At 49.0% G+C, this 23,523-nt stretch overlaps 1 protein-coding gene and 1 pseudogene across 2 annotated transcripts; both read right to left on the bottom strand.

Annotated features, from left to right (window-relative positions):
- Nucleotides 1-770: 770 nt before the first annotated feature.
- On the bottom strand, nucleotides 771-1,303 carry LOC128627470 (60S ribosomal protein L17-like; annotated as a pseudogene).
- An 18,699-nt stretch (nucleotides 1,304-20,002) lies between these two features.
- CHST14 (carbohydrate sulfotransferase 14) lies at nucleotides 20,003-22,091 on the bottom strand. 2 transcript variants are annotated; one of them, XM_053665180.1, is made up of 2 exons: nucleotides 21,555-22,091; nucleotides 20,003-21,395 (listed from the first exon to the last, which is right to left on the bottom strand). In XM_053665180.1, the coding sequence occupies exons 1-2, from the start codon at nucleotides 21,861-21,863 to the stop codon at nucleotides 20,733-20,735; spliced, it is 972 nt and encodes a 323-aa protein (XP_053521155.1). In that variant the 5' UTR covers nucleotides 21,864-22,091; the 3' UTR covers nucleotides 20,003-20,732. The 2 variants fall into 2 exon arrangements, with proteins under 2 accessions (XP_053521155.1, XP_037017714.2); XM_037161819.2 differs by having other exon boundaries at nucleotides 20,003-22,091.
- Between the last annotated feature and the right edge of the window lie 1,432 nt (nucleotides 22,092-23,523).

Raw genomic sequence — 23,523 nt, 5'->3', positions numbered from 1 at the left:
GGGAGCAGGGCAGGCGTGGAGACAAATTACAATCACAAAAAAAATCTTGCTAGTCAGGAATCCCTTTAGCGATAAAGTGTAAATGCTTATGACCCTGCAAAAGGTAATTCAGAGATTTAAATTCACCCTCAAGTGCCAATGATGCTTCCAGAAAAACTGGTTGGGCCTGAAGGAGAGTGAGAAGTAGGACTCAAGCAGGAAGATGTGGTGCTGCAAGGTGGGGTCTGTGTGAGGCCGACAGAATCCCCGTTTGGCTTTAGCTCAGAGCTGGGTCTGACTGGAAGGGACAGGGGAGAGAAACTGTGAGGTAGCAGGGGGTTCTCCTGCTCTCAGGACCCTGAACAGAATAGCAGGCATGTCAGAAAGGCCCAGCAGGTTGGCTGCTCTCTCCGCAAGCCTCAGGCACTTGCTTTCTCAAGGCCGCCTCCAACATCTTTTCATTGGTCTTGACAACTACCTTAAAAGTTGTTGCAAGACACCTTTCAGAGCATTTACTCAGAAGAATCAATCCTGTCCACCGCCTTCATTTTCTGGGAAGATCAAGGTAATAGCTGGGGGACCAAACTGGAGTCAGGGGCAGGACCTCGTGGAACGCTTCCACCCCTAGTGTAATAGTTGGTTTTAGTGTTTGTACATACCTTCCTAAATAACATTTACAGTCTTACAGGTTTACATGTGCCTGTGTATGTATGAACTTGCCATTATTATTAATTTATAACTTTTATTTCTTTAAATTTTTTTACTTTTACTACATTTATTTCTTGCTGAATTTACTCCCAGGCCGTAAGTTTTTGTTTCTTCCATTCCTTCTGGGACATCTTTTTCTCCTGTGCAACCTCCTCTTCTGGTCCGGGAACACCCTGCTCTTTGTCAGGAAGCATCGTCTCAGTGTGGCAGGGAGCGCTCCTGTGTGGGGTCACCCGCCCCTGAGCTCTGTAAGTTCTATGCTGCATCTTGGGAGCTTTGTTCACCCGAATGTGCTCAAGGATGAGAGACTCCATATCTACACCCTTAAGTTCAGCTTTACTCTCTGCACTTTTAAGCATGTGCAGCAAAAATTCACCCTGTGTTTGGCCCCTCTGTTTGGCCTGGGCACACCTACCAACCCCACATTGTAATGGCAGAACAGCACACATTGCTTCTGTAAAGTGACTCCCTTCAGGTACCTGGTGGCTTTTCCGATGTGCATACCCTTGACGGCCTGGGCAGTTTCACGAGTGTTCTTAAAGTGAACACAAAGATTTGAACCTCTTGATTTGCATGATTTTGTGGGGTTTTCTGAGTTAAGTAAATAGCCAACCATTTTCAGAGGTCACCTCAGGCAATTTTGGGGAAGAGCAAAAACTTTTTTATGAAAGGATAACTTTTTTATGTGACGACTGTTTTTTAAATAGCAGCATGAACTCATAAATTTGACCACAGCCAATGGTTTAAACCAGTGACAATTACCCTTTTGAAATTGAAATTGGCCCATCTTTGGCTGGTGGTAGCCTTTTTAAGTTGGCTCCTAAGTCTTTTGACATGATCCCAGTAGTCTTCGATCAGTTCCTTGCTGGCCAGTAAAACGAGTTGTTCAGGCTGACCTCGGCTATTCCTGCCACAGACCTGGAATCAGCCACTGCCCCAGAAGCTCTGGTTCCTTTTAGTAGAAAATGATCTTTCAAGACTACAATCTGGATACTATAGATACTCATTGCTACTGGGTGAGTAATTGTTTCTAGGCCTTTTCAGATGACAGAGCTAAGATTAATAGATGAATTGATAGATCAATCAGTAGATAAATAAATATAACTCTTGAGTTCCTACTGATATTTTCAATTCAAGTTTAGGACTAAGGTCTTTGTTTTTGAGTCTTAGGGAGTAAGAATTCACTAGACCTTTTCTCAAACAAGCTTAAACAGGAAAGAGAAAGTTAGTATAAAAACACACAGTGGCCAAGAAGAGAAACTGGGTCAGACCAGAGATAAGGAACTTGTCAGGGATTGAGGCAGCCCTCCTCTGAGGGGCAGCTTCTTGCTTTTCTTTCTCCGGATCGACTTCCTCCACTTCATCAAGCTCATGGTTAGTAAAAGGTGTCCAACGCTCCAGCTGCTGGGCATTTTCACAGGAAGGGCAATTCTCAGGCAAGAAGGAATCTCAGTGAGCTGGAGTCCATGTCATGCTGGGTGTGAGAGCATAAAAGACATGGGGACAAGGGAAGGCAACTGTGGCTTGTGCAAAGAATGCAGGATTACAGGGTTTTCACTTAATCTTTCCTGTATTATATCAACATATCTTTTTCTTCTATTTCAAGAAGCCTAGTTCTCCAGAACACAGGGCAAGATAAAATTGGAATATCACATTATTAATAATCTGCTTTATCCCACATCACATACACAGTAGTCCCAGAATAACACGGATACTGCCACCATTGCTAAGATTACTGAGAACAGGTAATATTAGGCTTTTTGAATGCGCTCTCCCCATTCTACCCCCATTTATATACTTGTCCTGTAGCTACATTATATGAGTATATGGCCTTTACATACTATATTTTCTCAGTTTTAACCCTCACTCAGTAAGTCCTATCAGTGACTATATATTTCATGCTCATACCATGAGTTGAATTGATGTTTTCCTAGTCATTTTGATTGTCTTAACTGTAAATTTTTAAGAATAGCTATCAAAGTTGTTTAGAGTTCTTTAGAGAAAGAGAACCAATGAACAGAGGATGTGTGTGTGTGTGTGTGTGTGTGTGTGTGTGTTATAAGGAATTGGCTCCAGCAATTACGCCAAGAAGTCCCCCAAATCTGCAGTTGGCAAGCTGGAGACCCAGGAGGGTTGATGGCATAATTCTCGTTCAAACCCAGCAGGCTCAAGGCTCAAGGCTCAAGAAGAGGAGACATTTCCTCTTTTTTGAGTCCGAAGGCAGGAAGAGACCAATGTCGCAGCTCAAGGCAGTCAGGCAGCAGGAGCACCCCCTCCTCTCAGCGGGAGGGTGTCAGCCTTTTTTTCCTATTCAGCCCTTCAGCTAATTGGATGAGGCCCTCTCGCATCAGGAAAAACAATCTGCTTTATTCAGTCTATCGATTGAACTGTTAATCTCATCCCTAAACACCCAGAATAATGTTTGACCAAATATCTGGGTACCCTATGAGCTAAGGCAAGTTGCCATATAACATTCACGATCCAAAAGCAGAGGATGGGACGACTGTTTGCTGTCCGCAAAATGGACGCAGTCAATCCCTCGTTCTGCCAGATGCAGTAACAGTGCTGGTAAGTACTTTGCACAACTGGCTGGCGTTTCATAGAATATTATATGCAGTATCCGATCTCAACCTCCAAACAAACCTTATTCTACAGATCCAGAAACGGAGGCTTTGAGAGGTGAAACATTTCACCCAGTGTTAAACAGATAAGACATGAAGTGAGGATGTGAACAGGTGCTGATTTCCAAACCTGTGCTCTATAACCACTGTTCTAGATATCCTGAGCTTCCAAGGATAGAAGGTGAAGTTTTCTGCTCTGTGGCACACAGTTCAACTGAGTGATATTTACAGGCATATTCCAAGATTTATAATCCCTTTATGTGTACTTTGAAAAAATAAGTTTAAAATAGTACATAAGTAAAGGAAAAAATAGAATAACCCTGTTCTAAATGATTTTTAGTCTTGCTTATTATTATTTAAAACTTTAGGAAGTTCATTTCTCCATTTCTAGAGTCAACAAATAATGGTATGTGAATTATAAAAGCTATGGTACTTAATACAAGAGAATGATAATTTTTAACAAAATATACATACAAAAGAATATACATAAAATATATGTACCGTTCAAAGAGTGACAAAAAACCACCCACTCATATACCCACCACCCATCTGCCTACCTGAATTATACCTACTAACTTAGACTTCTAGTAATTAGAAATAGCTGGAAACATTTAGTTCATATGTTTATTTATAGGGGAGAGTCAAAATAGCAAAGCTGATATAGGAACAGCTGGCGCACGCCTCCCAGACACTTATCTTTCCCGAAGTGGATTCAGAGGAAACCCAAACCTCTGCGAAAGGGGACCGTGTAGACAAATACATTTGGAAGAACAGCGCATCCTCTATTGTCTCCACCTGTCACATAGATCTACAGGACATAGTCACATAACAGGAAAAATGATCTTTTGTAATAAAATTCTGTATAACCCAGATTTTCCAGAATGTTTGACCATCGAAATTTTTATGAGGCCTGTTACCTCCTGAATGCAACTTGGGTTCCTCCAGAGAAATGCCAGTGTGGCCCCAAACCAAGGTAAGCTCTTAGTAATGACTGCAGCCCAGATGGAGGCTCTCCTAACCAGAGATGCTAGCGACAGCATACTCTGCATAGTAAAAGATCTCCAGACTCCTGAGTGAAGTAGAGGTTCAGGAGGAAGGAGGTAAGGGTGGTTAAGTTGTAGCCACTGGGGTCAAAGAAAGGGGAGAGGAGGGAGCCAACACATGATGGGCAAAGTAGCTTTGCTGGTCCAAGGAAACATTACCTTCAAGGATGCTATTCGGGCAGTGGTTTCCAGGAGGAAACGGGTGCCTTGCATTATGAAAAATATTTGAGTTCTGTTATAATATTTGGTTCAGGAAGAGTCTCTTAGTCAGTTCAGGCTGTTATAACAGAAAACCACAGACTGGCGGCTTGACCAACACTTTCATTTCTCACAGGGATGGAGGCTGGGAAGGCTGAGATCATGGTGCTGGCAGATTCAGTGTCTGCTGAGAAACCTTCCCTGGTTTTTGTACAGCAGCCTTCTCACCATGTGCCCCCAGGTAGAGAGCGAGCGAACTCTGGCCTCCTCCTCTTTTTATAAGGACACCAATCCTGTCACGGCGGCTCCTCCTTCATGACCTCATCTAAACCTAAGGCCCACGTTCTAATACTAGTACATTGGGGATTTGGGCTTCAACATTTGAATTTCGATGGGACACAAACATGCAGTCCATAGCAGTCTCTAATGATGATTGCATTAACAATCATCATAAAAGATTTTTGGCCCCCTATGCCCAAGAATACAAGCTGTTGAACAAAACGTGTCAAGACATTGTGAAGCTGTCCCCCAGCCTGCTCAGACACCACCAGGGAACGTGCATGGTAATAACTACATCACCAAACTCCCACACCTAACCCGATGAGACAAAAGTAATTAAAAATGACACTTGTCCTGCTTCTGTGGGGCTCAGATGATGGACCACCAGAGACCCAAACAGAAAAGACAGGTTTTGAGAAAAGCAGATATCTATTTTAGGGCAAACACACTAAAGTGATAGTCATTTCATGGGATATTGCTTTCTAATTAATAAAGCCTGCAAGGTACAGATTAAGAGAGCAGCCCTGGCTGGTGGTGCTCAGTGGATTGAGGGCCGGCCTGTGAACCAAAGGGTCACCAGTTTGATTCCCAGTCAGGGCACGCACCTGGGTTGTGGGCTGGGTCCCCAGTGGGGAGCGCACAAGAGGCACTGATGTTTCTCTCCTCTTTCTCCCTCCCTTCCCACTCTCTAAAAATAAATAAATAAAATATTTTTTTTAAAAAAGAGAGCAGTACTGTACGCAAAGTGTTAATAATGGTAACTAAAACTCCAACACCAATGACATTAGTTAACAATAGGGCTACATTTGTATTCCATGAGCTCCTTTGGATTTGATGCCTTTGTGTAACTTCCCCTTGTATCATGACAGATCCACTGCCAGTGGCCACCATTCTTGACATTTGTGGATTGTGTGATCAGAAGCCCAATCTGCAGGCGCTGGAGAACCCTCAGATATCTGAGCAGAGGCCAAGTGAAAATGATCAGAGGCAGACACACATAGTTCTAGGAGGCTCTCAGCACCATAAATGCCATCCAGGGACCCTAGGACCACAGGGTAAGAACCACTGGTCTACAATGGCATTTTTTGCAGAAATAGAAAGAGCCACCCTAGACTTCATATGGAATTTGAAAGGATCCTGAATAGCCAAAACCATCTTGAGAAAGAATAACAAGCTGGAGGCCTCATATTTATTGATATCAAAACATATTACAAAGCTATGATAATCAAAACAGTATGGTACTGTCATAGAGATCAATGGAACAGAATGGAGAGCCCAAACATAAACCCTTGTGTATATGATCAAATGATTTTCAATAAAGGTGCCAAGACAACACAACAAAGAAAAGGCAGCCTTTCAACAAATGGTGTTGGGAAAACTAGATATCCACATGCAGAAGAATGCAGACAGACCCTTATCTTATGCCATCTATAAAAATTAACTAAAAATGGATTAAAGATCTAAATATAAGACCTGAAACTATAAAACTACTAGAAGAAAACATAGGGGGAAATCTTCCTAATATTGGAATAGGAAATGCTTTCTTAGATACAACACCAAAAGCATAGGTAACAAAGCAAAAGAAAAAAATAGACTAATGGGACTACGTCAAACTTAAACACTGTGCAGGGAAGGAAACAACCAAAAGAATAAAAAGACAACTTATGGAATGGGAGAAAATATTTGTAAAGCATATATAAAGAACTTGTGCAATTCAACAACAAAAAAGATACAATTTAAAATGGGCAGAGGAAAAAAAATAGGCAGAGGACTGGAGTAGACGTTTTTCCAAAGGAGACATACAAATGAACAACGAGCATATGAAAAGATGCTCAACATCGCTAAGCATCAGAGAAACGCAAATCAAAATCACAATGAGGTATCACCCCATACCCATTAGAATGGCCACTATCAAAAAAGGAAAATAAGAGTTGGTGAGGACATGGCGGAATTGGATCCCTTGTATACTGTTGGTGGGATTGTAAAATGATGCAGCTGCGATAGGAGACAGTGTGGGGTTTCCTATAAAGAAACAAATAAATAAAAATAGAACTATCGTGTGATTCTGTAATCCCACTTCTAGGTATACCTCCGAAAGAATTTAAAACAGGCTCTGGATGAGATATTTGCACCCTGTGTCCATTACTCACAATAGCCAGAGTGTGGAAACGACCTACATGTCCATCAGCAGGTGAAGTGAACGGATGAACAGAATGTGGTATATACATACAATGGATTATTATTCAGCCTTAAAAAAAAACAGAAGGAAATCCTGTCACGTGCTACAACATGGAGGAACCTTGAGGACATTATACTATGTAAATAAGCCAGCCACAGAAAGACATGTACTGCATGATTCCACTTGCATGAGGTATCTGTCTAAAGTGGTCAGTCCATGGAAATAGAGAGTAGAATGGTGGTTGCCAGGTGCTGGGAGGGAGGGAAATAGAGAGCCGTTTAATGAGTATAGTTTCAGCCATGCAAAATGACAAAGTTCTGGAGATTTGTTGTACAACAATGTGTATATAGTTAACAATACTGCACTCTTAGAATGGTGAAGAGGGTAAACTTACAGGGTTGTTTTGTTTTGTTTTGTTTTGTTTTGCCACACTCATGCACGTCCTGTCTAGGAACCTCGTCTGATGTGCTCTGAGTGATATTCGTCCAGCAGTGTCCCCCAGCCAGGTCCGGGGAGAATTACTTTCCCAGTTGCTCTAGAAAAAGAATGTAAAACTAAGTTTCCTGGCCACTTTGAGGACCGGAATGATGGATGAGAACCACCCCAACCTTGAAGAGTCAGGCATGGCGACATGGGGAGCTGTACCTGCAAGTAAGGGGGTGGCAGCTCAGAGGACACACCAGCCCGGTGGGGAGGAGGGAGCGCCATGGGGAAGCTGCCTTCAGGCAGGGCACACGCTGTCTGAGGCTGGCCCTCACTCCCCACGGGCTGTGGAGTAGCCTGGAAACATGGAGGGAGGTCGTCAGGACAACCGGAAGAGTCCCCACAGCAGCAGCGGAGGGGCCGAGTCAGCGGCCGGGACTCTCCGAAGAGGAAGCCCGCTGCTCTGAGCACGCAGCTGCCACACTGAATGGGGCTGCAAGTCCAGCAAGGGCTGTGCTCTGTTTGAAAACACTAACACTGGCAAACTGGTTGATGTTTGATCCCTAAGAGGGTTAAAGTTAATCAGTAAAAGTTGAACCCTCGGACACTGTAGGTTTTCTAATTTTAGGCCCTGCTACAGGGGAGAAAAATATATATATATACCATAAATATAGCACATCTGGATTTTTTTTTATTGATTATGCCATTACAGTTGTTCTATCCCCCCTTCATTCCCCTCCACCCTGCAACCCCCACCCCCACCACTCCTTTAGTTTATGTCCATGTGTCTCAAGTTCTTTAGATTCTATATTTCCCATACTATTCTTGCCCTCCCCCCTATTTTCTACCTACCGTCTATGCTACTTATTTTCTGTACCTTCTCCCCCCTTCTCCTCCCACTCTCCTGTTGCTAACCCTCCATGAGATCTTCATTTCTATGTTTCCGATCCTGATCTAGCTGTCCTTTTAGTTTGCTTTTGTTTTAGGTGTGGTTGTTAATAACTGTGAGTTTGCTGTCCTTTCACTGTTCATCTTTTTCATCTTCTTTTTCTTAGGTAAGTCCCTTTAACATTTCATATAATAAGGGCTCGGTGATAATGAACTCCTTGAATTTAATCTTATCTGAGAAGCACTTTATCTGTCCTTCCATTCTAAATGAAAGTTTTGCTGGACAGAGTAATCTTGGTTGTATGTCTTTGGATTTCATGACTTGGAATACCTCTTTCCAGCCCCTTCTTTCCTGGAAGGTCTCTTTTGAGAAATGCGCTGACAGTCTGATGGGGACTCCTTTGTAGGTGACTGTCCCCTTAGCTCTTGCTGCTTCTAGGATTCTCTCCTTCATTTTAATCTTGGCTGATGTAATGATGATGTGCCTTGGTGTGTTCCTTCTTGGGTCCAACTTCTTTGGGACTCTCTGAGCTTCCTGGACTTCCCAGAAGTCTATTGCCTTTGCCAGATTGGGGAAGTTCTCCTTTATTATTTGTTCAAATAAGTTTTCCACTGGTGGCTGTTCCTTTCCCCCTTCTGGTATCCCTATAATTCAGATGTTGGAGCGTTTAAAGATGTCCTGGAGGTTCCTAAGTCTCTCCTCATTTTTTTGAATTCTTGTTTCTTCATATTTTCCTTTTTGGCCATTTTTTTCTTCCTTCTGGTTCACTCCCTTGATTTGAGTCCCAGTTTCCTTTTCATCACTATTGGTTTCCTGTGCAATTCCCTTCATTTCAATTTGTTTAACCTTCATATGTTCCTCTAATTTGTGACTAAAATCAACCAGTTCTGTGAGCATCCTGATCACCAGTGTTTTGAACTGTGCATCTGAAAGTTTTGCTATTTCTTCGTCACTTAGAGTTATGGGCTCTGGGGCTTTGAAATCTTCTTGAGCCATTTTTGGTCTGTTCTTGCCCGATAAGTATGAGGAGCAGAGCCTTAGGTGTTCACCAGGGCGGGGCTGCCCAGGTTGCTGGGCTGTGGTATGTAAGAGCAGGGTCAGAGCAGGGAAATGGCGGCCCCTTCTGCTGCCTCTGGCTGCTGGGGCCTGCTTGGCCCCATCTCACCGCCCACCCCCTCGATGGTCTATCTGTGCATGAATGTGCAACCACAGTCAACCCGCCACCCTGCACCCTCGCTGGGTCCATCGGTCACTCACTGGGTCGCTCACTGGGTCTGCCCGTTGCAACCCCATGCCTGGGATCTGCCCACCTGAGTCCGTCTGACCGAGTTTTCCTGTGCAACCCCGCTCCTCCAGCTGCTGGCTTCGCCCCTCTTACCGGTCAGGTGAAGAATTTGTTGTTATCAGACTTCTGAAAAGTTCAATTTTCTGTGTTCTGGATGTGTTTTCTGTTGCTAATATTTTGTTGTCTCTAAACTTGGTTGTGTGAGAAAGCACGACATCTCTATCTATGCCTCCATCTTGGTGGATAGATTTTTTATATGTATGATAAAACCTGCACGTAGGACACATGACTTAAATGCTCCTCAGAGTAGATTAGAAAAAAAGGATTATTTTGTGTACACCATGTGTTAGTGTGGCCTGTCCCTTGACTTCTTGACACTGTGCTCCCCAACCTCACCGTCAGTGCTTATGCCACAAGGAAACCATGTCTGGAGAAGGTCAAACACAGTATGAAATGCTCACTGGAATAAAAACACCCATATTTTAGTCCTCATGGTGTGAGAGTGACTTTGGATATGAATGAAGGAATTGTACACTAGACATCTTCAGGCATTACCAGGTCATTTGATCTTTAATCATGTATCTGGGAAACCTTTGAAATTAAGTCATTCTAAAGCTTGAGATCCTAACTCAGTCATTCTTTGGTGGAGAAGGGGGTAAGCCAGAGAAGAAAAAACACAAAGTTGTCAGACATGCCAGAGTGCAGCATTTTTCACCTTTGCAAAGCGCATCCTCGTTAAAGAGGAAAAAATGCTCAGATCTCTAGAGTCAACTTGTTACTCAGGTAAGTACAAAACATGATGCTAAATACATTCCTGCTAACAGTTATTACACTACTGTGGAAGCCAGAACAAAATGAGAACTACTATAAAAACAGTCCAAATTAAAATGATTAATCTTTCGTGATGAGTGCTCCTGTGTCGCTGCGACTGAACCCTGCCCGCCTGGCTGCGGCACCGACCACTGCGCTGCAGGCTCTTTGAGTTCAATACACTTCTTCCTGCCGACTTCCTCAGCGTTTTATTTTTTATTGTCATCATTTACATATTTGATCTCTTTTTCTAATCAGAATGGAACAATTCAGGTAGCTGTTTGGCACCACCTCTGCTGTAAATGGAAACTCAGAAGCCGAGATGGCCCTGCTGTACCGGATGGTGAGGTAGTCGTTCAAACCATCAGGAAGATGGCACAGTGATTTGCTTGGCTTAGAGCATGAAGATCGAACGTTCAAACTTTGAAGACTCCCCAGAATACATCCTTGGGTCTTTGTCTAAGAAAAACTTCCATAGTTTAAACCTGAGCCTTTTAACCTTTTTTTTTTTTTGCACCACAGCTCCCTTTGGTGGTCTGGTGAAGCCTCAGAATAATGTTTTGCATTTTAGAAAAACACATAGGACTGCAGCCCTGGCTGGTGTGGCTCAGTGGACTGAGAGCTAGGCCTGCAAACCAAAGGGTTGCCAGTTCGATCCTCAGTCAGGGCACATGCCTGGGTAGTGGGCCAGGTCCCCCGTTGTGGGTGAGTGAGAGGCAGCCAATTCTCTCTCTCTCTCTCTGTTTCTTTCCCTCTCTTCCTCCCACCCTTCCCCTCTCTAAAAATAAATAAATAAAATCTTTTAAAAGATGCATAGGATTGCAAAGGAAACCGATTATATTGAAATTTAGTTCTCAATACACTGAAAAACAAAAATGTGGCATTGATATGTGCTGCTTTGTGAGCACATTGAGGTCCAGCAGCGGGTCTGATGACCGTCCTCACTTCTAAGTAGTTAAGGGCATAATCAGTGGCTTGTGAGATCTTAAACTGTAAAATCATATAAAAGTATCTGTGATTTCGATAGATGACAAAGTCATCTTTGCTACTTCATGAAACTATGAACTTATAATATTTCATAAGAGATTTTACATATTTCAGAACAGGTTAGTGAAAATAAAAATGTAACTTTTCCCCAAGTTGACCAATCCCCTGAATTCTGCCCACAGACCCCTCAGGGGTCCTGAGGACCCCAGGCAAGGCCCCTTGGCCTAAATCTTTCCTAAATCTTCCCTAAATAAAAAGGTTAAAGTTATACATACAATTCAAGATTAACTGTAGGCTTGGGTGATTAAGGAGCTGCCCAGGTACATGGACCATCCATCTCCCTCCTTTCACAGAGGAGTACCGTCAGGACCCAAACCCAGCACTCTTGGCCACCAGGTCTCCGAACTTCTGAGGCACCAGACCACGAGAAGCTAGACCGTCCTGGAGTAATGAGGTTCTTACCCAGAATCTCCTTTTACTTATTTCTCTTCAAAGATTCACTGCCCAGTGCAGTGTGAGTCTTCCCTTAGCTGTCAGGCACTCCTCCCTGGGAGGGGCCCTGCATTCTGTAGTGCGTTTGTGCGGCTCCCAAGCCAGGAGGGAAGGCTCTAAAGAGGCTCCGCTCATCCCCTATGAGGTAACTCCCCAGAGAACCAGGACTTCCATGGTTGTTAGGCAACTGGTCTTGAGGAAGCAGGCCTGGAGACCTCCACTGCTGGAGACTCCCAGCCAGTCACGTGGTTGCCCTCTCTACCCACCCTCTGGCTGGGAAGGGCGGAAATGCCCTGAGGTTGCTAGGCAACGGTACAGCATTCATCTATGATGGTAACTAGAAGATTGTTATACCCTAGTAGTGTGTGTGTGTGTGTGTGTGTGTGTGTGTGTGTGTGTGTGTGTGTGTGTATGATATGCATCACTCTCCCTGAAGGTCTAGAAAAGGGCTGAAAAAGTCGAATTTCTGTAACAGCCCAAAGGACCATTTGGGCTTCCAGTCAGGCCACCCTGGAGACTGGGGCTCACTTCAGAGTACGTTGGAGGTGTCCCTCCCCTGGGATATCACTCTTCTTCCCACACCCAGTCCTGTCAGAATCTGCTCTCCATTCATGGTCAAGGTGCTAAAAGAGGCTGATACACAAATCCATTATATAACCCAACCGAGAAGACTTCGCAGCTGGCCCAGGCAGAGCGGGGTATGAACACAGACTGGACCCAAGCTCTCTGCCTCCACTTCCTGGGGAGCCTCTAGGCAGCTGTGAGACACCTTCTCTGAGCCTCTGCCTCCACTGCTGCAAAATGAAGTAATAAAATCCGCCATATAGTCACTGGGAGAATCAAACATGCAGGTCGACATGAATATAACCATCAGAAAATCCAAACCGGGGGACACTCTGCAAACAACTAACTTGAACACTTCAAAATGTTAATGGCATGAAAGACCAAAGGTGGGGGTGGGGCACTGTTTTTGGTGAAAGAAGACTAAGAAGTATGACAACTAAACGTAGTGCATGATCTTTAACTGGATTTAAACATAAAAAGTTACAAAAATTACCTGGACACCTGGGGAAATTTAAGTGTGGACTTGTATAGTACTGTTATATTACTGTAAAAATGTCCTAAGTTTGATCATACTATGTAACCCAGGACATTAGTCCTGGGTTACATAGCAGAATACCTTTTTCCTCAGGAGACACATGCTGAAATATTTTGGGGGTGCAGCACGGCAAAGTCTGTAACCTATTCTGAAATGATTTTGAAAAACATATACATCCAGAGAGAGAAAATAAGCGGGGTAAAATGCGAACAGGTGAATCTAGGTCTGTGGGTTTCGCTGTACTATTTTTACAACTTGTATGTAGGTTTGAACATTCTCATAATAAGACATAGGAGAAAAGGTGTACAGAAATCTCTTCTCACAGGATCTGGCACAAAGAGGCAGCTAACACACGGCGGCTCCTTACTATGATCATCTGACTTTTGCATCCCCATGGGGATGATCTCTCAAACCAAAAGGAAGGCTGTCGAACAGTGGAGTGACAGGCTCTGCCCCTGGATGGTGGCAGGACTCAGGCTGCTGGAGTCCCCCACTCTTCTGGACCCACCTTTAGAGCCTGGGTCATGGGCCATGTTCAGAGCCTGGCCTTCAGGCTTCCCCACTGCGTAAGGTAACAGAATAGAGATGGAAACAACACAATCCCAGGCTTAAAGGAGACAGGCCCCCAAGTGCAGAACTTGGAAAACAGATGGTACCTTTTCGAGAATAAGAAAGACGGGCTCCCTCCTCTGGGAGACCCAGCCTGTGTCCAGGTTGCATGCCTGGTTGCACACAGCAGTCTTGATTAATCCCTTCTCTGTAATGTTAACTTCCACTTGTTGAATGCCAGGCATGTTGTGTGAGTTACCTTGAAACCTCACAACAGTTCTTCAAGGTAGATGTTATTTTGCTCATTTCACTTGTGGGGGCTCAGGCTCAGAGAGGCTTAGGGGCTTGTTCTACTGGCCCAGCTAGTGAGTGTCTGAGCAAGACCTCAAGTATCTGAGCCCAGGACTTTCTGACTCCTGAACTCTCATCCCATTGCTCTCTCCAGCCTCCTGCTTGTTCAGAGTTTTGTGGCACATAAACTGCTTTCCTCATGGGGTCTGCGAGTCCCTATAAGGTCATAATGGTGACGGGTGAGGAAACTGAGACTTAAAGGGAATTGCTCAGGATCATTAGAGTGGCGGAGTGTGGACCGGAATGCAGGAATCTGGTCCCTCTGCGTCCTTAACGCCCCAAGGGACTCCCTCCCTACTAACTGTTGGTGGCGAAGACCCACCTCCTGTAGAAAGCCCACCCAGGTGGATTAGGAACAAATAATGCAGACCCCTTTTACCTGTTTTAGGGGAGACATTTGTTTTGATTGCTGGAAGTTCCTCCCTTTGGGGGATTCTCATGGTCACTCGCTGACTCCTACTTTTCCTGACATCTGTCTCACCTGGCTATATTCCCACCCCTCCAAGTGGTATCCCTTCCCTCCTGTGTCTCCGCAAGCCCAGGACCCAGCCCTGCCCGGGCCCCTTCCTCCATCGGGCAAACCTCTGCTATCGCTTTCTGCGTGGAACATCTCTCTTTCCTTCTAAGAAGAAATATGTAACTACCAGATGTCCACTGTGATTCCTGATCTCTCTCTCTGCAGAAGTTCCTCTTCCTTTAGTCCCCCTGCTGCCACTTACTCATCCATCCATCTGTGTACTGCTTCATCTGGCCATCCACCCACCTGTGCTGTCCATCTGTCCATCTATCCATCCTCCCATCCTTCCATCCATGCACTTTTTCATCTAGCCATCAATCCTTTCATTCACACAAACATATACCCACTGACACACACACTCCTATTCATCCATCCATCCACCCATCCACCCGTCCATCCATCATCGGACCTTCCTTCCACTTACTCAACCTTCACTGAGCACCTTCTATGTGAACAAGACCTGGCCCTTGCCTTTGGGAAACTCCTAGTCTATAGGGCAGGGACAGGCAAGGAACCCCGTGGGTTAAAAGCTCTCCTAGAGGTGTGCAGTACTGGGGACCAGGGGGCGTCAGAGGATGGAGAGGCTAACTGGTCAGTAGCTGAGAGAAGCCTCGGGAAGGCCAGGCAACTGAGCTGAGCCTGTACGTCCCCTTTCTCGTTCTGTTCCTCCTCTCGCCCATCTCTCCCCTTGTCTTCCACCTACTCATTTTGTTATATGTGGGAGCTTGGGCTGAGGGTAGTCTCAGTGAACTAAAATCAGAGTCCTCCCAGAAAGTCGCCCAGGGGCTGGCTTCTCTCTCCTGGCTTTCCTGCTTTAGTTAGTCCAGCTCCCTCAGCTATCAGAACAGCTGTCGTTCTCTTGCTGGCCACTTGCCTCCAGACAACAGGAGACCCCCCTACCAGGGGACTGGCCTGCTCTTGTGTCCAGCAGCTTCTGTGGAAGAGGCTCATTACAGCTTCTCACTGGTGGGTGGGGGAGGCATGCCTGGGTTGCCAGTGGTCAGCTAACCCCCAATTTGGTTTAGCTCCTACATCAGAAAACTTTGCGGCATTTCCCTCGCCCCACCCAGCCAACGCCACCACTGTTCTGGGCCTGCCTCGGGGCCCTCCTTCCAGGCAGCCTGGGGCCCTTTGCTCAGGGGCCAGCCTGATCTTCGGTTGCCATGGACTCCCCTGCTCTGATGGCCTCTCTGGACACAGTGCTCGAACCGCTGGGGCTCTGGTGGGGTCCCAGGGGCAGCTCAGTCTCTCCGGGGCAGAGGACAGAGAAATGACCCAGTGGGTGCCCCCTGGGCTGCTATGAAGTGGAATATCTGGCTTCTTCCATCTGCAGATAGTCAGCGAGGTGGTGGCCCCTCAGGTCTGGGGAAGCTGCTGAGCCAGTGGCAGGAGGGACATGACAGGCTCCTCCTTACTGAGCTCCTGAAGGCCCTCATGTCTTTCTGTCCCCAAAGCCCCACCCCAAGGCTGGGGTTGGCATGGTTTTCCTACCAGAGGGTTGAAGGGCAGGGTGACCCGGCCTGACCGGGACCTCTTTGTCTCCTCACCATGGAACAATGAGGACGGATGCTGTGATTCTCTTTGTCCCTTTGGGACTCCCATGCAGACCGGTCCAGGACTGGGACGAAACGAGCCTAAGATCTCAGTAGGGGATGCTACAGAAGACCTGGTACTTACGGGCATGCCGGTCCCCGGAAGCTCCCTCTGGGGAGACTTCGCTTCCGTCTCAGGCTGTCCTGGAGTTTATGGAAATGATCAGACTGAGGAAAAAGCCTAGACTATATGCCCTGGGAGGCCTGGGGTTCTAGCACCCAGACTCAGCCTCTGGGTGTGCGTTCTCCCCCAAAAGCACGTGAGCCTATGAAAGACGAAAGCTAGGCAAAGGCGATCACCAATATCCACCCAGTTAACTGCAGTGAGTTGGGCGAACTGCAGGGGAAATATCCCGGCCACTCGGGCATGGTGGTGGCACACACCTTCCAACATGGAAGGGGCCCAGATGAAGGAGGCAGCAGTGCTGCGATCAAGCCAAGGACCGGCCGTGGGGAAGAGTGAGTTGGGGCCGCCCGCCCCCCGCCCCCGAACATCTCAGAGGCTCTTGCTAGGCCAGCAGCTGTTTTCTGGTTGTTGAAAAGGTCATATGTCAACAGAACTTTTGAGAACCAGTGCCACTGGTCAGAGTAGCCGAGCTGGGCCTGTGTGGCAGCCATGGACCTGCTGTGTCCACATCTTCCTTCAAGACACCCCGCTGTGAGAAGTGTGATTAGCCCACGGCCCCAGCTGCTTCTGCCGCTTTCGATCTTTTGACTTGCCTTGGTGTCACCCCCACCCCACCCCAGACCACCCCACGCCTCAGTCCCGCCATTTCTGCCCGAGGGAGGACTCCTCCAGTAGGTAACCTTTGCCGGGGACCCCCCCTTGGTTGTCCCCCGCAGAGACTTTCCTAGAGCTGCACTGAAATCTGAGACTCTTCCCACGCAATTCTCCTTCCCTCTCTCCTTTCACAGCGGTCAGGCTGTCCCAGCCCCTTCTACTCCCTGCCCCTTCATCCATCACAGCTGTTTCTCCTATAAATCTCGTGCGCGTCTAATTCTGCCTTGGCATTGACTCCTCGGAGGACCTGAACTGAAAGCCTAGTATATTCACGGTCTGGCCCCGGCACTACTGGCACATTGTTCTCAGGGCAGCAAACATGGGGGGTTTGTGACAGCTGAAGAAGCTGTGGACAGAGGCACTCGCGGGGGTTTTGGGAAGGAGGGCTGGAGATGGGTGCAGAGTTCTGAGAAAACGATGGATGCAATCCACAGGATTGCTTATCCTGTGGATGCAACGAGCGGAGAACTTATGGTATGTGCTCACTTACAAAGGAGCAAATATTAGACGGAGCTGGGTTTTAATCCCACCCCCGTCATCTCTGTGGACAAGTCCCTTAGGCTTACTTTCCTCATCTATAAAATGGAAATAATTTTGCTTACCTGGCTGGGTGGTCGTTAGGATGAAGGGGGTACGTGTAGAGGACTTACCAGTGTGCCAGGCACAGGTGCTCTCATTTCAGAGTCGGTATTGTTAATTATTAGCATTTTCCTTTAGGAAGAGAAAGAATGCCTTGCTTGATGCCAGGTAGGGGCTGGTTCCATGTGAAAAGCACTCCGTTCACCCTGACAGAGGGCCCAGGGCTTGGCACCTCTGGCGAGGGGCCGTGGGAAAGGTGAGGGTTCTGCGTTCACCTGGGAGGAGGATCAGCTGCTCAAGTCAGATCTTGCTTCTGGTAGGGCATTTATGTGGTGGGGCCCTCCTGGAGGGAGGGAACAGAGGTTTGAGAAGGAAGGGAACACAATCTCAGAATTTAAGGTGAGACGGTTTCTGGGCCGTCGTATCTGACAGGATGAAAACTGGACCAGAACAGGAGCCTGGAAGTGGAGTCTGGGCCCAGACTTGGAAGGCCAGGCCCCTCCTAGCTCCTCCCCTTCCCTTTGATCATCGCCCTCAGCCTTGGAGAGAAGTTAAACAACTGTCAGCCCCATCCCCCTGTGTCCAGGAGACCTGGGTTGTTGGGATGGAGTGTATTCTGAAGGGGCACCCTTGTCCTCACAGTCAGCGGTGTAGGGCTTGGCTCTTTGCAGGGATGAGAGGCAACTCAGTGTGGACGTAGGATTCCAAGGAGACACAGTCCGGTCGTCCAGCCTTGAGAATGCCCTGCCCAACCCCGGGCGTCCCAGAGCCTGCCGCCCCTACACCCCCAGCTCTGGCCTAGGTGCTCTATGTCAGGCAAGCCACACTAGGGCCAGCTGGACCCCCACAACTCTCTGCCACCTCCTTGGCAGCTTCTTTCAGAAGTCTATTTTCCTGAAAGGAAGGGTAGGTGACAAGTTAATTTCCTCAAAGTCTAACTCCAGGGACAAAAATGACAGTAAGTGGCAGTTTGTCTCAGCCGTCCCCCGCATGCTCTTACCTCAAAGCCCCCTGCCCACACCGCAGGTGTCCGACACTGCCTGTCGGGATGCTCTGCGGCTGCCACCCTGTAACGCCTGAGAGGAGAGGAGTCCACCCTGTAACGCCTGAGAGGATAATCTCCTTAATCTCCATTTTCATCGCCTCTTCTCTCAACCCCCACCTTCCACAATCTCCACCCCACCCCCCACCGCCACCCCCACTCTCTCTTCTGGCTCCCAGTTTGGGAGCATGCAGACCTGGGCTGGACTTTGGGCAGGTACCTACCCTCTCTGTGCCAGTTTCCATGTCTCTGAAGCAGAACAACAGCTGTGGTATTGGGCTGCTGGGAGGACGGAGATGCGGTGAGCACAGCAGCTGGGCCCAGCATCCTCTGGGCCCTCTGGGTCCCACACCACAGCCTCTTAAGGGGGCCCAAGTAGTCGTTACAGGTCCAAAGGGGCGTTTCCCAGCCAAGGAGGAAGACGCTGGGGCAGGGTGGGGGTAGAGGACTCCTGAGGGGCCAGAGACTCAAAGAAGAACCTTACAGAGGAAGCAAACCCACGGGTCCAAAGGTCTCTGGGTAACAATACTGGTTGGACACAGTGTCCTGGCTTCTCTCCTATCTCCACAGGCTGCAAAGGGATCAGATGTTCAACTAGCACCTCAAAGAACAATCAGTAAACCATGTGCTGGGGTGGGCCCTCCTTTTATCATTTAGTCCTCACAGCAATGGACATAGAGAGGTGTTATTCCCATGAGACAGTGGAGCACGCGGAGGCTCAGAGAGGTGATCAGGCAGCTGGTGTGTAGAGGTGGGGCTTGACTGGTCTGGGTGAGTCCCGAGTGCAGTGCTATCTGTCCTGTAGCAAGATGGACACCTTGGTTCTATTGGGCCACATACTGTATGCCAGCACCTCGGCTAGGTTCTGGGAGCAAGACAGACATGGTCTCAGCTTCACACAATTCAGTCTCAGTGGGGAGACTGTTAAGTAATTGGGCCAAGACAACAGAGTGTGGTTAAGTGCTATCTAACGTGAAGTTCCCCAGAGCCAGGTGGACCCTGAAGGGGGACACCCGACCTGGACAAGAGATCAAGTAAGACAGGTAAGACCTCCTGGTACGTCATGGCAGAGAACCGCGAGTGCCCACAGAAGCCCCCTTCCCCAGACTCTCCTGCAAAACCAGGCCAATAGCAAGGCTAGTATGCACCTTCCCACACAGCCCACAGCTTCCTCTGGACCCAAGTCAGTAGCCTGCCTTGCTCAGCCTCCTTGCCTTCCTTATAATTCTCAAGGCCAGGAATAACCGCCCCTTACACGACAACCCCTTTTCCTCTGGGGGCCTCCTCAGTCAAGAACAATTGCTGTCTAATTGGAAGAGGAGCCAGTGTCTCATACCCACCTCCTTCTTCAGGGAATAAGCCACAGGGTGTGTCATTCCTAATAGGGTTTGCCCTTCAGTGGATTTGTGATTGGGTACGGCCTATAGGGGGCCCCCACGTTCTCCACGGTGTGGCAGTGGCCCACTAGACCGGCCCAAACAAGGTGCACTGGTTCTTCCTTTCTCCACCTGCAAGCTCCCTCTCCTGACCTGGGGAGACAGGCGTCTGGAAGACCTGCTCAGTGCACAGGAGCACGGAGGGAGAATCAGGGATGCTGACTTGAATACAAAACAGTTTTATTAAAAATTCAGCTATTAGGAAAACAAAGTCTTCACAAGAGTTCTATCAAAAAGTACAAATTTTAAATAAACATGTCATAAAAGTGGCAGCCAGATACACCAGCCACACTCATAACCTTGGGGGAAGGTGGTGCCCAGAGCCCCAAGAAGAGGCTGGGCTCCGGGGCCTTTGGATGCTATCAGGCAAGAGCCCTGACTCAGTTTTCCTTTTCTTGGAAAAATAGAAAGAATATGGCAAGTGTAGGAAATTTTGAGTCTGAAGCTGAAAGGTACAACAGTTATTTGTAAGGTGTGACTGCTAACTTGTGGATGTGGGCCCCTGGCTCTGGTCGTGCCCCCCGATGGGTGCCACCTCTGGGTGTGGCCAGTGGTTAAGGTAAACCAAGTGGACGGCACAATCCTTGAAGTCGGTCTGTAGAACAAATGTGTTGCTTCACTGGCAAACTGGTACCTGGCTTTGCCAGGACTAGAAAGATCACACTGGCTGCCAAGAAATCCCCCTGGGGGGAAACACCAGGCCTCCTGTGCAACCCGGTCCTCTGAGCCACGGTGGGCACCCACTCTGGACAAAGAACTTCCGAGGGCAGTCCCTGGCATCCAGACATCTGGAGAAGCTCCAGGCCTCAGAGTTAGAGTTTCTATGAATGGCAGGCACAAGAAGCTGGCATTATCAAAACCAGTCCTCAACAGCTGCTGGCCCATGCACAAGGTCACTGGTGGCAGGCCTCCCTGGTGACGTTGGGCAGTGGGTAGGCGAAGAGGGAGAAGTCCAGGATATACTTTGGCAGCACGTCCTGCAGCAGGGACCGCGGGGCACTGCACAGATGGTAGTGCAGGCTTTCTCGGCTGGCAGGTCGGTACCAGGCCTGGCGAGCAGGGAATCGGACGTGGGGTGGTGCCCGTACCCACTCCAGTACTTGGTTGGCATCAGCCTCCAGCCTCTCATAGGAGCCTACAAAGTCGTAGCGCACAGCACAAGGCTGGCACAGGTTGTACACGGGCATCCAATGCTCATTCATGCGCTCAGGGTCCTCATCCACTAGGTACCTCAGGAACTCGGGGAAGGTGACATCGTCCCCTGCAGGGCTGGGCCCAGCTCCTGCCCTGTACCGCCTCACGATTTCAGCCCCATAGCGCTGCTGGTACTCTCGGATCTCGCCAAACTTGTTGCGGTAAGCAGAGAGAAGGCGTTCCAAGGGGTCCCGCACAAACAGGAACTTGAAGTAGTGCTGCAGGCGGTAGCGAATCTCCTCAGGCCGCAGGTCTGCCAGGAACACCAGGTCATTGCGGTGGTCCATCTTGAGTCGGACGTCCACGCTGTCCAGGACACCCGCCAGCACTTTTAGCACCCGCTTCCAGTTAGAGCAGGCCACCTTGGGGACGTAGCAATAGAGGAAGTGGTAGCGATCACTCACGAGAATGTGGCGCAGCAGGGTGCGCCGCTGTCCCACCGGCAAGTCCCAGGGGTCCCGGGGCATGCCCGGTTGTCCGCACACAGCACGCAAGGTCCGGTTCTGGATATCCTGCCTCACCTGCAAGTCCGAGTCTCCAGAATCCAGGGACAGCCCCCCAGCCTGGGGGACCGTCCTGCGCCATGCTGCGCCCTCGCGGTTGGGAGGGTGCAGGGGAAGGGGCTTCATCTCGGCCAGGATGCCCCTCTCGATCATGAGCAGCAGCCCACTGGAGGCCACGATAACCGCGAACATCAGCATGGACGGCAGCAGCAGGGGCGGCCCCGCGAGCCCGGCCCGGGCCCTGCCCAGCGGCGCCCGCCTCAGCGCCCGGCCCAGGGGCTCGGCGCCATTTGGGGCCGCCAGCGGGGTCAGCGGGCAGGGGAACATGGTGATCGGGGGTGGGGGCCTGCGCAGCCCAGCTGAGCTCCGCGCTGTTTGGGAGGCGAGCTCAGGTTGCGGGCCGGCGCCGAGTGTTTCGGGGGTATGGGCGGGGGTCAGGGAGGGGAGCACTGACTGGCGACCTCGGCGTGCGAAGGTGGTCTGCTGGAGAGGGTGGTCGGCTCCCAGGCTGAGACCCGGAGCGGGAGGAGGGAGGGAGCGGTGAGACTGGGCCGGATGTCCCGCCCGACAGCTCTCCAACCCCCGGCAACTGTGACACAGGCACTGGGCGGGCCCATGGGGTGGGGGTGGGGGGAGCGGCTGGAAGCCGGTGGGAGGGCACGAGTAGGCTCCCACCGCCTGATGCAAGGCGGGCCTGGTCCTCCGGGTTTCGGAGACAAAAACTGCCCGCATCCTGAAGGCAAAGGAGACCCAGGCAAGTCAAGTCCCGGCGAGTGTCTTCAAAGAGTTGATGAAAACGACCTGCACCCAATGTACTGCCGCACTCTGGCCTGCTGAGCCTCTCCTTTCAAACAGCTAGTCTGCAGGAAGCCACCTCACCCTGCCCCCAAAGCTCTGGATCCACTTTTGAGGCACCTGGTTCTAGCCCGACAGAGACCCCAGTGTGCTCCCCCTGCGTACCCTATCCTGGCTGATCCAAGAAAGAGGAACGAGACTCTTAGACACTGACCAGTGGCTTCTCTCCAGGGACCCTGAAATTTTTAACTATACCTGGTCGATCAGTATTTATCCAGAGTAATGCTGAATGTCCTTCCCCCAGGCATGAAAAAATGGGACAACTGGGACACTCTGGTGAGGGGCCAATAACAAGTTGGTGTCTCGTGACCAATGGTGCGCACACATCTTGAAGGATGTGCAGCTGGAGGTCAGAACAGCAGCTAGCTTCCTTGAGGAGCCAAGCTCGTGTTCAATGGCACCAGGTTGGCCCCATGAGGTAGATAGGGGAACACCCTGGATGTCTGCAGACAGCCTTTCCCCACCTGACCTGGACACCTTGTCAAGTATCCAGATTTCACCCTGTTCTGTGTGGAGTCAGGGAGGTTCTGAAGCACAGCAGTAATGTGATTCAAGTCCACGTTTACCAGGGCAGGGGCCTGCTCAGTGTTTTATATTCCCCCCTTCATGTGTCAGTCACCCTGGGAGGGAGGTGCCACAGGCATTTCCACTGCACGGGTGAAGAAACAGAGGGGTTCAGGAAAGCTGAGACTCTGTACAGGTCAGTCTGATCTAAAACCCAAATTCCTAATCACCATCCTTCAGAGATGGAGCCCAAAAGGAGAATGGTTAGGAGGGAGGAAGCAGCTGGCCCAGGGCAGCCTGTACTGGGCGAGTGCTAGAACAGGACAGTCAGAGGCTTCGAGGGTGCTGCAGGAAGGCGCTGCGGCTGACCAGGTATTCAGAAGGACAAAGGGTTCTGAGCGGTGAAATGAAGCTGTGAGGCTCCTGGATCCCCCCCAACCCCAGCAATTCGAGAGAGCACATAGGATGAGCCTCCATTCTCTCAGCAAAGAGTGCCGGTTGTGAGACACTGGGGCTGCAGGCCAGTTTCTGCAGGCCAGCTTCCCAAGGGCACGACCCAAGGTGATGAGGTGCTAACTTCGTTGTGCACCTATTTGGGGACCAGTTCCCACCAGATCGCCAGCCAGGT

Source organism: Artibeus jamaicensis, unplaced genomic scaffold (assembly GCF_021234435.1).
Source record: "Artibeus jamaicensis isolate MK-2021 breed Jamaican fruit bat unplaced genomic scaffold, CSHL_Jam_final contig_1132, whole genome shotgun sequence".
Classification (NCBI taxonomy): domain Eukaryota; kingdom Metazoa; phylum Chordata; class Mammalia; order Chiroptera; family Phyllostomidae; genus Artibeus; species Artibeus jamaicensis.
This window is presented reverse-complemented; position numbering and strand designations above follow the sequence as displayed.